This window comes from Erythrolamprus reginae, chromosome 6 (assembly GCF_031021105.1).
Source record: "Erythrolamprus reginae isolate rEryReg1 chromosome 6, rEryReg1.hap1, whole genome shotgun sequence".
In the NCBI taxonomy this organism is placed as follows: Eukaryota; Metazoa; Chordata; class Lepidosauria; order Squamata; family Dipsadidae; genus Erythrolamprus; species Erythrolamprus reginae.
Genome location: NC_091955.1, coordinates 31,462,003 through 31,476,249, shown reverse-complemented (window position 1 = coordinate 31,476,249; position 14,247 = coordinate 31,462,003). Strand labels below are relative to the sequence as shown.

The 14,247-nt window shown below is 39.1% G+C and overlaps 1 protein-coding gene across 3 annotated transcripts in view; it reads left to right on the top strand.

Annotated features, from left to right (window-relative positions):
* Window positions 1–11,874, top strand: part of CAV1 (caveolin 1) — a 42,129-nt gene extending 30,255 nt beyond the window's left edge. For all 3 annotated transcript variants that reach the window (XM_070755476.1, XM_070755477.1, XM_070755478.1), the window contains exon 3: window positions 7,278–11,874. In XM_070755476.1, the coding sequence (XP_070611577.1) occupies window positions 7,278–7,619 (342 nt within the window). In that variant the 3' untranslated portion in view covers window positions 7,620–11,874. The remainder of the gene's footprint in view (window positions 1–7,277) is intronic.
* Window positions 11,875–14,247: the final 2,373 nt, after the last annotated feature.

Here is a 14,247-nt window from a genome sequence, read left to right as displayed (position 1 = left end):
AACGGAGCTTGGGAGCCCATTTTTGCTGGCAGAGCACTTGGGCCACAGGTACTCCCGACATGAGTGATGTCAAGTTGGCCATGCCCACACTAGCTACACCCAGCCCAGTCCCCCAAGGTCAAATAAACCCTGATGCATCAAATTTGATGCATCAGGGTTAATATATTTAAAAAAATATGGCCAGTACTAAAAGGTCACAGAATACAAAAGGTATCTTAATATAAATAAAACAAATGTAGTCATACAAATCAAGACATCTCTTATTCTTTATCTTGTCAATGGCTGCAGGTTTCTCGTAGTTTAGAACCAGAAGTTTCAGATCCCTTCCAACTATGTTATGCTGTTCTGTTCTGTTGTGCTTACATTTCCATCTTACTAGTTTTACTAGTTTTAATGTTTCCCATTTTAATATTGCGATTGTATATCTACTTATTTGTGAAAAACTGTATTAAAGATGGTAGGAATTATCACTGACTTCACATAGAACTTAGAAAATTGAATTACAGAAAGTAATTCATTAATGTACTTAGTCTAAGAATATGTCTACCTTGAGTGGAAATTATTTTACAGAATACAAGCAAAGAGCATTTTACCCCAGTGTAAAGATATAGAATAGTTTGTTGCAGTATTGGTCTTTCAATAACACTCCTATTTCCAATTGAGTTTCTGAAAACTAGAAGATTTTTTTCACTTGTTCTAATTTGTAGAGAATGTTGAATGTAAGCTATTCCAAGGAAACCTGTCCCTTCCCTTCTCTTCAATTCTCTCCTCTCCTCTCTTCTCCCCTCCCCTCCTCTTCTCTTCTTCTCTTTTCTCTTCCCATGTAATGTTATCAGTGAAGGGCTACCAAAAATTTTACTACCACACTGTGGGTGTGGTTTATGCATTTTCTTTCAACATTTTTCAGTGCAAACTGGGTGCTCTGGGGTGGAGCTCCATTTTCGCTACCCCATTGCGTTTCCCCCGGTCCATTTTCGCTACCCCATTGCGTTTCCCCCGGTCCCCCGGTCCAGGTGTCCAGGCAGTAGCCCACCCCTGAATGTTATGCTATGCTATGTATTATAATATGTATTATAATTTTATAATGTTATAACATAATTTTATAAATTCATATAATATTGAAATTTGCAATTGATTAATCTGCCTTCTATAAAAATATTTCTCTAAGGAAAAAATTACCTACTGTAATTCTATGGTATATTGTTGAAATATCTAAGTATCAGGCAACATGTGGATGGAAAAGAAAAGTGATAAAGCAAGTGCAGTAAATAATTCCAGAATTATTGGTTCAGGTCATTTAGGGCAATTTTTGATGACATGCATAATTCCAAAGAGAGGCTTCCTAAAAACATTTGCTACAGAAAATCCTATCTTTAACAGTCACAGTTATAGGTTGGTAGCCTGAAAAGCAGAGGTGGGCTGCTGCCTGGATGGGGGGGGACGCAGTGGGGTAGCAAAAATAGAGCTCCACCCCAGAGCACTCAATTTGCACTGAAAGATGTTGAAAGAAAATGCATAAACCACACCCACAGTGTGGTAGTAAAATTTTTGGTAGCCCTTCACTGCTGACAAGCATTATCTATTATAGGCAAAGACATTCTCTGATCCACGTGGTATGCATAATAAGGCATTCTGTTTGTAGCATGATACTGCTGGGCCTTATACGAAAAGTTATATAGTGTAAAACTGAACAATATCCTTATATGAAAGTACTTGTCATCTTCTTTCTAATTACTGAGAAGAAACTTAACCTCATAGATTTGTTTCACACACATTCATATCTTGACAAATTTAATTGAAGCTTATTTGAGTATTGAAAAAGAACCATCAGTACTGTACTATAATAATGATGTCAGGATCCATCTTGAATCTCCCTCTCTTTTTGAAGAAAAGTAAAAGATCATCAGTTGACACACAAAATTTGAGAAAACATCATATAATTCTAGTGCTGGTGTATCTGATATCTATTCTTTCCCTGAGTCAGTTTTACTGTTAAACATATTAAAAATGCTTTCTGAGAATGTGGAAGATGATATGAAGCAATATAGAACAGGGGTCCCCAACTTCCTGTCCACAGAACCAGGCCCACAAGCGATGGATGAGCACAAGACGAAGCTCTACTTGCACAAGCAGCAGGTGTACGTGTGAAACCATCCCCTCCCTCTACCATCGGCACCAGTTTCCGAACTGGAATGGTTGGGGACCACTGATGTAGAATGTTTCAGACAAATGTAAACTATTATACCACTTATAAAGAACAATAAAACAATCTGGTGAATTCCAGAATAATCTTAATCAAGAATAACAGATTGTGAGAATTGTCATGTTCTCAAACAGCTACTATTCTATTGTCTTATTTAATTGCAGTAGGTTCCCTAGCGATCCGGAATCTGAGAAATTTTGACTGAAGAGTTTCTCAGAAGGACTATTGTGCACATTTAGTGTATAACTCATTAAATTCAAGATTCTGTGTTGTGTTTTTCCTGTGGACTTCACACATCTCTATTATTTGGTTATTTTAGTTGCAATAAATATCCTGTTCTGTGGATTGTATCAAAGACATGGTCATATGATATATAGAGGAGCTCTTTTGTCTCAAGTTGTTTCTGTTCATTTTCTATTTTGAAATGTTATGACAAACCTCCGGGGTATTTTGGCATTTTATTTCAATAAATATGTATTTCCTTGGATAACATTTTCCCTTTTATGGGATACCAACATTCAAACTCCAAAAATTAAAAAAACCCAGATATTTCTTCTTAATAGTCAAATAATAATAAGTTAGCCTTTCAAATAAAGATCCATCATTGCATATAGAAATACATTAATAAAAACATGAATCACACAATTATTTAGATTATTTTTATGCATGACATTTATTTCACAGATAATGCTATAATAGTAACAGAGTTTCTAAAAGGGTTATTTAGAAATCTTCTGTCTCTTCTTTCCACTTGTAGGTTCTTGACAGGTGCCTCGACTTGATTAGGGTCCAGAAATTAAAATTGAATGCAGATAAGAAAGGGGTGGTGTAAGATGGGTGGTTATCAGCCTAACAGGTGGCTGGGTGTATAATAAGTGGGTAATGCTAGGGTTCTACCTGTCTCCAGTGTATCATTAGAGTCAGGGGTTTACTCTGTGGCAAGAAAAGTCTTGAGCTGCTTCACTGAAGTTGTGCATATTCAGATATGAAATAGTAAAGTGCTTCAGAATTGTGATGGACCTGCCAGCAGCTCCGTAAAGAAGTCTTACTTTTTAAAGATATTCACAGTATCTATACAGATTTAGGAAAAGAATTGTCTGGTTTTAGAAGGCATTTATGGTTTATCATACCAAGATAATTCATTAAAAGAATTCTTGGGGAATGTCTTCAAAATTGTACTTTAACCATGTTAACTAGTAATGCGCTACAGCTGCCAAAAAAGCCAACACAGTTCTAGGCTGCATAAATAGAGGGATAGAATCAAGTTCACGCGAAGTGTTAATACCACTTTATAATGCCTTGGTAAGGACATACTTGGAATACTGCATCTAGTTTTGGTCACCAGGATGTAAAAAAGATGTTGAGACTCTAGAAAGAGTGCAGAGAAGACCAACAAATGTGATAAAGGGGACTGGAGGCTAAAATGATTGCTGGAACTGGATATGTCTAGTCTTATGAAAATAAGGACTGGGGTGACATGATAGTGTTCCAATATCTCAGGGGCTGCCACAAAGAAGAAGGAGTCAAACTGTTTTCCAAAGCACCTAAGGGCAGGACAAGAAGCAGTGCATGGAAACTAATCAAGGAGAGAAGCAATCTAGAACTAAGGAGAAATTTCCTGACAGTTAGAACAATTAATCAGTGGAACAACTTGTCTCTAGAAGTTGTAAATGCTCCAACAGTGAAAGTTTTAAAGAAGAGATTGGATAGCCATTTGTCTGAAGTGGTTAGGGCAGCAATGGTGAACCTATGGCACGGGTGCTGCAGGTGGCACGCAGAGTCGTGTTTGCTGGCACATGAGCTGTTGCCCTAGCTCAGCTCCAATGTGCATGTGTGTGCCAGCCAGCTGATTTTTGGATCACACTGGGCTCTGGGGGGGGGGTTGACTTTCAGAGAGCCTTTTGGGGATGGGGGAGGGTGTTTTTACCCTCCTCCATCTCCAGGAAAGCCTTTGGAGCCTGGGGAGTGTGAAACATAAGCCTACTGGCCCCACCAGAAGTTGGAAAACAGGCTGTTTCTGGCCTCCAGAGGGCCTCCAGGGGGCGGGGGAAGCTGTTTTCACCCTCCCCAGGCATTGAATTATGGGTATGGGCACTCCTGCAAGCACGATAGTGTGCATGCACGCTCTTTCGGAACCTGAGGGAAAAAAGATTTGCCATCACTGGGTTAGGGTATCCTGCCTAAGCAGGGAATTGGACTAGAAGACCTGCAAGGTCTCTTCCAACTCTCCTATCCTATCCTATCCTATCCCATCCTATTGTCTTTTAACAATTAGTAGAAGAATCCTCCTCTGCCATCTTTACTAGCTTGGCAGAACTTCTGATGGCCACCCACCACTATGGTTTAGATCAGTGTTTCCCAACCTTTTTGGAGCCGCGGCACATTTTTCATATTTTCAAAATCCTGGGGAACATGGAGGGGGGGGGCGCTAAAAAAAGTTTGGACAAAAAAAATATCTCTTCCTCCCTTTCGCTCTATTTCTCTCTCCCTCCCTCTTTCTCTCTCTTCCTTCCTTTCTCTCTCCATCCCTCTTTCTTTCTCTCTTCCTTCCTTCCTCTCTTTCTGTCTCCTCCTTCCTCTCTCATCTCTCTTTCCTTCCTCTCCCTCCCTTTCTCTCTTTCCTTTCTCTCCCTTTCTGTCTATCCTTTCTATCTTTCACCCCTTCTCCCTCTTTCATTCCCTTTCTCTCCCTCCCTTTCTCTCTCATTCCTTTCTCTCCCTCTTTCCTTCCTATCTCTCTTTCTTTTTCTCCCTCCTTCATATCTTCTTTCTCTCCCCCCTTCCTCCCTCTTTCCTTTCTCCCCCTCCCTTTCTCTTCCTTTTTCTCTATCCTTTCTACTTCTTACTCTTTCTTTCTCTCCCTCCTTCATTCAATTTTCTCTCCCTCCCTTTCTCTCTCTTTCCTTTCTCTCCCTCCCCTTCTCTTCCTTTTTCTCTATCCTTTCTACTTCTTACTCTTTCTTTCCCTCCCTCCTTCATTCAATTTTCTCTCCCTCCCTTTCTCTCTCTTTCCTTTCTCTCCCTCCCTTGTTCTCCCCTGGGGCTGCCTGTGCCTGCCCTGCACCACCCAACATGGACGGACAGCCCCCGGTCGTCGGTTCATCGCCCCCCCCCCCCCACGGAGGGAGATCAGGCTGGCGAGGGCGGTAGATCTGCGTCATCAGCCAATGGAGGGAGATCGGGCTGGCGGGGGCGGCGAATCCACCTCCCCAGCCGCGCGGAGGGAAATCCGGCAGGCGGGCGGGTGGCCGTGGCTCCCTGCGCGCCCCTGGAAAAGCCTACAGGGAACGGTGCCTGGGGCCGCTGCAGCCGCCACCCCCGCCCCCACCATCTCCCCGCGACTGCCTGCGCCGCTGCAGCGCCCCCCCACTCCCACCGCCAGTGCCCTCCCGCCGGGCCCCAAAGGACACTTGCCGACGACGACACGGCCAGGTGTGCCGACGACGACAGGGAAACTCCAGCTGGGCGGGGCGCTGCCGTGCCGGTGCCTCCGACCTCCCGGTTACTGCTCGATGCCGCGGTTTCTGGCGCTCTCCTGCTGGGCCCCAAAGAAGGAAGGCGGGAAAAAGGCGCGAAGAATGAAGCTCTCCTTCTTCCTGCCTTCCTTCTTTGGGGCCCAGCAGGAGAGCGCCAGAAACCATGGCATCGGGCAGGAGCCGCGGCACACCTGGCGGTGTCTCGCGGCACACTAGTGTGCCGCGGCACACCGGTTGGGAAACGCTGGTTTAGATGACCAAATTTTGGGGACTCATCAATCAGCTTGCTTTTACAGTGTTTTACAGTATTCCGCAAGTTATATGACCAGTGTTTGCAATGTTTTGCCAAAAATTAGCATTTACTTCCAGTTTTCAGCAAAAAAAAGCCCCAGAGTGAATAATTCACTTTATAATTAAGTATAGATGGCCCTCAAGTTATGACCACAGTTTTGGACCACATACCCAAAATTATATTGCTAAATGAAACATTTGTTAAGTGTGTTTGCCCCATTTTACGAGTTTTCTTGCAACAATTGTTAAGCGACTCATTGAATTTGTTAAGTTAGTAATATGGTTGTTAAGTGAATCTGGCTTCCCCATTGATTTGGCTTGTCAGAAGGTTTCTGATCACATGATCCAGGACACTGCAACCATTATAAATATGAAGCGGTTGGCAAGCATCTGAATTTTGATCATGAAAAATAGTCCTAAGTCACTTTTTCAGTATTTTAACTCTGAATGGTCACTAAATGAACTGTTGTAAATCAAGGATTACCTGTATTTGCTTTACACCTGCTGAAAATAATATATTGTAAAATTGGGTCAGTTATGTGATGACCAATTTTATGACCTAATTGGCTAGCTTTGTTACTATTGAAGAATACTTATATTTTTTTGGTCGGCCTGCTGAGCTCACAGAATTATATTCTAAGCATGTTCTTGGCGCCTGCTGGTATTGAGATTCAAGATGCCTTTATAAATCCAGCAGGTCTTCCTCTTCAGAACCATTTTAAAAGCTCTAAAAAGGTTTCAGTGGAGGATCTGTTTTTCTCCATAGAATTGTCAATGCAGAAATCTAAGCTGTGTAGCACTCTATTCACCCTCTTATTCCTTGCTGATATAGTGTATACAAATTTTGCTGAAAAGCATAATTGAACTTACTGGTTTGATCTTTCTACTATAGTTCCATCCCTTCAGCATTTCAAGTATAAAAAGTGTGAATAACGCATGATTGCTATTTTGCTCTGCAGGCTGCAGAAGATGTAAATGTAATTAGCTTTTAGGATGTAGGTAAAAATTCTGGTGTGGAAATCAGATTTGAAAGGGAATGTGGAATGTGGCTTTCTTTTTCATATGTAGCATTGAAATATTTGTCCATTTATTTAGCTTGTGGCCAGGGGCAACCTCAGCAGAGCTGAAAAATGTCCGTATTATGCAACATTCATAAAAAAGAAATGGGATTTCAATCTCATGCTGGGAGTGCCACCTTGATGTTTTTGGTCTCCACTTGGGGATACCACTGATTGTGACTGAAAAGTGAATGTGTCGGAGCAACTGCTATGAGTTTCATTCTAACTTATGTCATCTTTTGTGTATAGATTGACTTTGAAGATGTGATTGCCGAACCTGCAGGAACACACAGTTTCGATGGAATCTGGAAGGCCAGTTTCACCACCTTCACTGTAACAAAATACTGGTTTTATCGCTTATTGGCTGCAATCTTTGGCATCCCCATGGCTCTTATCTGGGGCATCTTTTTTGCCATTTTGTCATTCTTCCACATCTGGGCTGTGGTGCCTTGTATCAGAAGTTACCTAATTGAGATCCAGTGCATTGGTCGAGTTTATTCTATCTTTATTCATACCTTCTGTGACCCATTTTATGAGGCTGTTGGCAAAATATTTAGCTCTATCAAAGCAACAGTACGAAAGGAAGCATAAATGACATTTGAAGGAGCTGAAGAATGAGGTTTTTTCCCCCTTCCTTCATAGTTTGGTGCCAGTCTCAAGGCTGCCATAAATTAATAAAGTGACCGGCACTTAACAGCATCACTCAAAAAAACCAACCAACTTGAATGCAGCAAATAATTCCTTTTTAACCTTCTTTGCTACTTAGGTTCTCCTGGATTTATGCTATTTACTCTTTTCAGGAGAAAAGTCAATTTGCATTAATAAAACACAAACAAATTAAATAGTCCATTTCACCAGCTTGTTGTTTTGCTGACCTTTAGTAAATTGACTTCTGCTTACCCTTCCATTCATTTGTAAAAAAATTAAACTCACATTGATTATAATGCAGCACTGCAAATACACTTTCCAGCACTATCCCACTGCTCTTCATTTTACTGTGAGTAAAAAGAGGTATAAAAGCTACTGCAGCATAATGCACATGGCAACAAGCTGGCAGATGTCAACAGAATGTTCCTTTTATAGATGTATTGTCAGATGACTGTAACACTGTACTGTAATGACCATATCTAATTGCCACACACAGATTGAAAGAAATGACTACTGTAACATATGTGCTGAGAAAAGGAGATCAAGTCTCTTTTAAAAGACAAAGCTTTCAATTGAAATAACTGGGCACGTTGACAAAAAGTTACTAGTACTGCTTCTGTCTTATTTTGTAATCCCCATGAGAGAGTATTTGGATTATAAATATATATGGTAATATATGATAATAAGAGAAAATGTTAGACAGAGGTCTTCAAACTTGGCAACTTTAAGACTTGTGGGCTTCAACTCCCAGAATTCTCCAGCCAGCATAGCTAGCTAGAGAATTCTGGGATTTGAAGTCCACAAGTCTTAAAGTTGCCAAGTTTGAGGACCCCTAATATAAGGGGTCACCTCAGTGCTTTCCTTTAACCAAATAATTTATTAAACCCTGATGATACTTTCATGCAAAGATTCATACTAAGAATGGACCCTTTTCCTTAAAATCAGCTTAAGGCTCTGAACAAACAACTTTTTAGAAATACAACATAATTTTATCTCTGAACAAAGACTTCTAAAAATTTCAATATATAAATCAAAACTCAAGATAGGAATATGGTTGGGTTTCGTTTCTAAAAATGCTTCCATCATGAAAATCCTTATGGCGTGCACATATTGAAAGTTAATTTATCCCTAAATTAAAATAACAAGGATGCTATTGTGTTTAATATTTTTAGCATCATTCTTAAGAACAGATGTTCTAATTAATTTAAATAAAAGTTACTGCAAAGAGACTAATTATTCCCTTAAAAGTAGATAGCAAGGTTTGTACAAATTGTGTTGAATCATGCCAACTATATACTGGGTTTTAAGAATGATTTTGCTGTTTTTATGAGAACAACTTTAAGAATCTTTAAAACAAATTCATTAAACCCAACCAGGTTCCCCAGTCTGCCAGTCCTTTTTACACATTGCAAACTTTTCCCTAATCATCCATATAAGTGGTTTAGGCAGCACAGTACTATGTTTTGGTTCGCCTTTTTCTCCCCTCCTAAACTGAACTATACATAATTCAAGGAGCTTTCCAGGTGCATAAAAATGTATGAAAGATACAGAAATAAAGCATTTATAGTGTTATTTAATAGTGTTTGTAGAATCTTTACTGTCACTACTGTGACAATGAAGTGAGGGAATAGTATCATTGGTTTGTATGAATGTGCTGCTTTCCTTTATAGCTACTATACAAGATCAGCTTTTTAAAAGTGAAGAATTTCACAGTGTGTTCTGCTTTTATTAATAACTAGTTACAAGGATGGCTTACTTTGATCTTGTGTATTTAGAATAGATTCCAGGTTCAGGTCTAGCATAATTAATAATAATGCCTTGGCTAGTTTTTTGAAACTCTCCGATTGCTTCAATCAATATTTTTTAGTATAAGCCTATGCATATTCACTAAAAGATTGGCAAGTGCTGATCCCCAAAATGTTGCTTATCTGAACTGGAGCTCAAATGGCACTTCTCTTCTCCTACACCAACCTAAAGTTGCTTCTGTAAAATAGAAATAAAAATCCACTCATATATCCTCAACACTTCATCCTGCCATATGACAGAACCAGTCCTTTGTGATAATTAAAACTAATGTTATGCCAAAAGTGCTGCGATGGTCTGTAAATGCCTTGCTTTTTGCAAATGCAGGTTTTACTAGACTAATCTTGGTGGCCTTCACTAAATTACATTTCTACTACATTAGATAATTATTTTCATGTCCACATGCATTGACACATAGAAGCTCATTGTTTTGAATAAAAGATGAGCATTTTATTGACAATAGGCAATGGTTGCAGTAGATCCAAGTGGGAAATGTTTTTTTTCTTTTATTACTTTTCTATGCTAATTGTGTATTTGTGTGTATGTGTGTCTACAAACACACACACACAAAATGCAAGCAGATAAATAGGTATCACTTTGTGATGTCATGCTGGTGACATGACTGTGGAAATGTCTTCAGACAATGCTGGTTCAATGGTCTTGAATCGTAGATGAACACCACCCCCATAATCAGCAATGACTAGCAGAGTAAAATCCATAGGGACTCCTTCACTTATGCTAATAGTATAATAAAATACTAAACTGAGAGGCTGAAAAAATCCAGAAGACAACAATTACATATCCCATTATTGTCCAGAAAACTATGTGGACATATGAAGCTGAACTTCAGAATGTCTTTATTTTTACTATATAAGACATACATTCGACTGTATTTTGACTAATATCTTATTGCTTGAAAAGTGCAATGCACTAAAGATTGCATTTATTTATTGGCTTCATAGGGGACAAAAGTCTGTCCCATCTTTTGGATTACCTTTTCAGAAATCACATTAATTTACTACAAGTAGCTATTGACAACAGTAGACAAGGAAACAAATAGTAAGCACAGCAGACTGACCTTCATTGTCCTTGTGATTTCATTTATGTTTGATTTCACAATGCTTTTGTCCAGGGGTCTCCAACCTTGGCAACTTTAAAATTTGTAGACTTCAACACCCAAAACTAAAGAACTCTAGGAGTTGAAGTCCACAAGTCTTAAAGTTGCCAAGGTTAGAGACCCCTGCTTTAAACAGTTCTTTCTACTGTGTAATTTACACTTAACAAATTTTATCTCCCAACTAAACTTTGTGGGGAGTGGAATAATCTTTCTCAAATAAGTACACTCCATATGTTTTGAACTCTACTTCCCATAAATTCCATCCCCTGGAATGCTGGTTAGGAATTATGGAAACTAAAGTCCAGGAGTTGAGGACATCAAGCTATGGAATGCTGGTATGGAATATGGAAGTAGTGTTATTCATATATTTTGTTCAAAAATTGTTAATATAAAACGTATTCATTTCATGACAGAGAAAAACGATGTGGTTGAATATGTAGTCCATACTATTGAGATGAGCTTGAAATCACATGAAGTAATGAGATTGTAGTTATATTCAGTTTTCTCAATAAATGTAAAATTGCAAAACTTTTGTTGGCCAAGAAATTAGGAGCCCTGGTAGTGCAGTGCTTAAATATCAGTATTGCAAGCAAACTTTGCTCAACGCCTAGAGTTCGATCCTGATGGTGCTCAAGGTTGTCTCAGCCTTCCATCTGACTTCCAAGTCATAAAATGAAGACCCAGATTGTTGGGGCTAATATGCTGACATTATAAACTGCCCAAAAAGTGCTGTAAAGCACTATGGTGTGGTATATAAGTCTAAGTGCTATTGCTACAAGCGCTATAGAATATTACCCACAAATATCAGTTTTATTAGGGAGCAAATCCCTATAAAATTTCAATCAGCTTTCAGTACTGTAACTCTAAACACTAAAAGTAAATATTTTATAAAAGTGCTTTTTGTGTTTTGAACACCAGTTTTTGAAATATAAATAACTTTATATGTTTTCCTTTTGCATTTAAAACATACACTGGTTTAGCATAATTTTTATAATGTATATAAATAAGATATATTATTTAGATATATATATATATCTATATAAGTTGTAACACAGCAACAACAAACTTTTGTGAGAATGTAAACAAATTTTAGTTTTGTATAATTAAAAAAACACTTTGAAATATATTGGTATATTCAGAAAGTGCATCCCAAAGCAAATAACATTATTGATACAAGATATTCACATATGCTTACAAGATGTAACTGCCATTTTTTTTATTCTGCATGTTCAATAGCCATGGTTACAATCTGCACAATAAAAACAATTTTAATACAAACACTGGTCTAAATCATTGTTATCTTTTAAAATAAGTTCTAGCCACTAGTACAAGATTTGGGATAGTTTCGAGAAACTATAGTCTGTTCACTGCATCTTCCCTTTGGTAGTTTGTCAAAGTCTGAATATCTATACAGATTCACACTTCAATGTAGAATGTCCAGGTTCACATAAGCCATGGTCTGTTTAGCTATAGTATACTCCATAAGCCATACTTATCTGATTGACCCAACATACAACAATTGCTGATTTCATACAACATTAACCTAAAATCAACCACATCACATTGTGACTTAAGACAGTTGCTCAATTTCCCAATTTTGGAGATCTTTTAGCAGCTTTCAATACCACCAACCATGATATATTCTGGAATGATTGGTTTGTGGTGCAGTGATTCTCATTCCTCTATGGCCAGTTGCAGTTGGCATTGACATGAAAGATGATGTCAAGTCTGCACTCCTTCATCTATGACAGAGGTTTTAAAGTCACTGTGTCACATTGCTGTCAAATGATGTATCATGATTCCCCCCCCCATTCTTGGAGCTGGGTGGGTGTGGCCTGTGTGTGATGAATTTGGCCTGTGGGCCACCAGCTTGACACCCCTGATTTTTGGGGGTCTTAGGGCTCAATGTTCTCCTCCCTCTTGTTTACCATCTGCATGCAATTGTAGAATGAGGTCTTCTGTCCATTTGGAGTCCTCTATCATCAATATAAAGAAGATACCTCAAAATACATCTAGGGCTGTCTAGGTAATATTGTGAACATCCTGATTTGGTATATGAAAGTTTTATGGGTCTGGATGGGAAGAAACAAACATGGGATTTATGTTGACAACACAAAGTGGCTCTGTATGGCCTTTCCATTTGGCCAGTCCATCTTTGCTTTTGGATAGAGTTGTGCTACCGTATTTAAAAATGGTGGGAAATCTGGGGGTTGTCCAGGAATCATAGATCCTGCTTAGAAACATAGAAACATAGAAGTCTGACGGCAGAAAAAGACCTCATGGTCCATCTAGTCTGCCCTTATGCTATTTTCTGTATTTTATCTTAGGATGGATATATGTTTATCCCAGGCATGTTTAAATTCAGTTACTGTGGATTTATCTACCACGTCTGCTGGAAGTTTGTTCCAAGGATCTACTACTCTTTCAGTAAAATAATATTTTCTCATGTTGCTTTTGATCTTTCCCCCAACTAACTTCAGATTGTGTCCCCTTGTTCTTGTGTTCACTTTCCTATTAAAAACACTTCCCTCCTGGACCTTATTTAACCCTTTAATATATTTAAATGTTTCAATCATGTCCCCCCTTTTCCTTCTGTCCTCCAGACTATACAGATTGAGTTCATTAAGTCTTTCCTGATACGTTTTATGCTTAAGACCTTCCACCATTCTTGTAGCCCGTCTTTGGACCCGTTCAATTTTGTCAATATCTTTTTGTAGGTGAGGTCTCCAGAACTGAACACAGTATTCCAAATGTGGTCTCACCAGCATTCTATATAGTGGGATCATAATCTCCCTCTTCCTGCTTGTTATACCTCTAGCTATGCAGCCAAGCATCCTACTTGCTTTCCCTACCGCCTGACTGCACTGTTCACCCATTTTGAGACTGTCAGAAATCACTACCCCTAAATCCTTTTCTTTTGAAGTATTTGCCAACACTGAACTGCCAATACAATACTCAGATTGAGGATTCCTTTTCCCCAAGTGCATTATTTTACATTTGGAAACATTAAACTGCAGTTTCCATTGCTTAGACCATTTATCTAGTAAAGCTAAATCATTTACCATATTACAGACGCCTCCAGGAATATCAACCCTATTGCACACTTTAGAGTCATCGGCAAATAGGCAAACCTTCCCTACCAAACCTTCCCCTATGTCACTCACAAATATATTAAAAAGAATAGGACCCAGAACAGACCCTTGTGGCACACCGCTTGTAACCTGACTCTGCTCAGAATACTCGCCATTAACAATAACTCTCTGATGTCTACGCTTCAGCCAGCTGCAAATCCATTGAACTATCCAGGGATTAAGTCCAATCTTCACTAATTTATCTATCAGCTCTTTATGTGGAACCGTATCAAAGGCTTTGCTGAAGTCCAGGTAGGCAATATCCACGGCACCACCTTCATCCAACACCTTAGTGACATAGTCAAAGAAATCAATGAGATTAGTCTGACATGATTTGCCTTCAGTAAAGCCATGCTGATTTGGGTCCAATAAGTTATTGTTTATTGCTTGAAGCACTAGTGGCAGCTGTGGCCAGATGAGGCTTTGCTCAGGTCTCTCTAGTGCACCAATTATCCCTTTTCCTACAGTAGGAGGCTCTTCTGACAGTCACACATCACTATGACTTAGTCAAATGGACTAC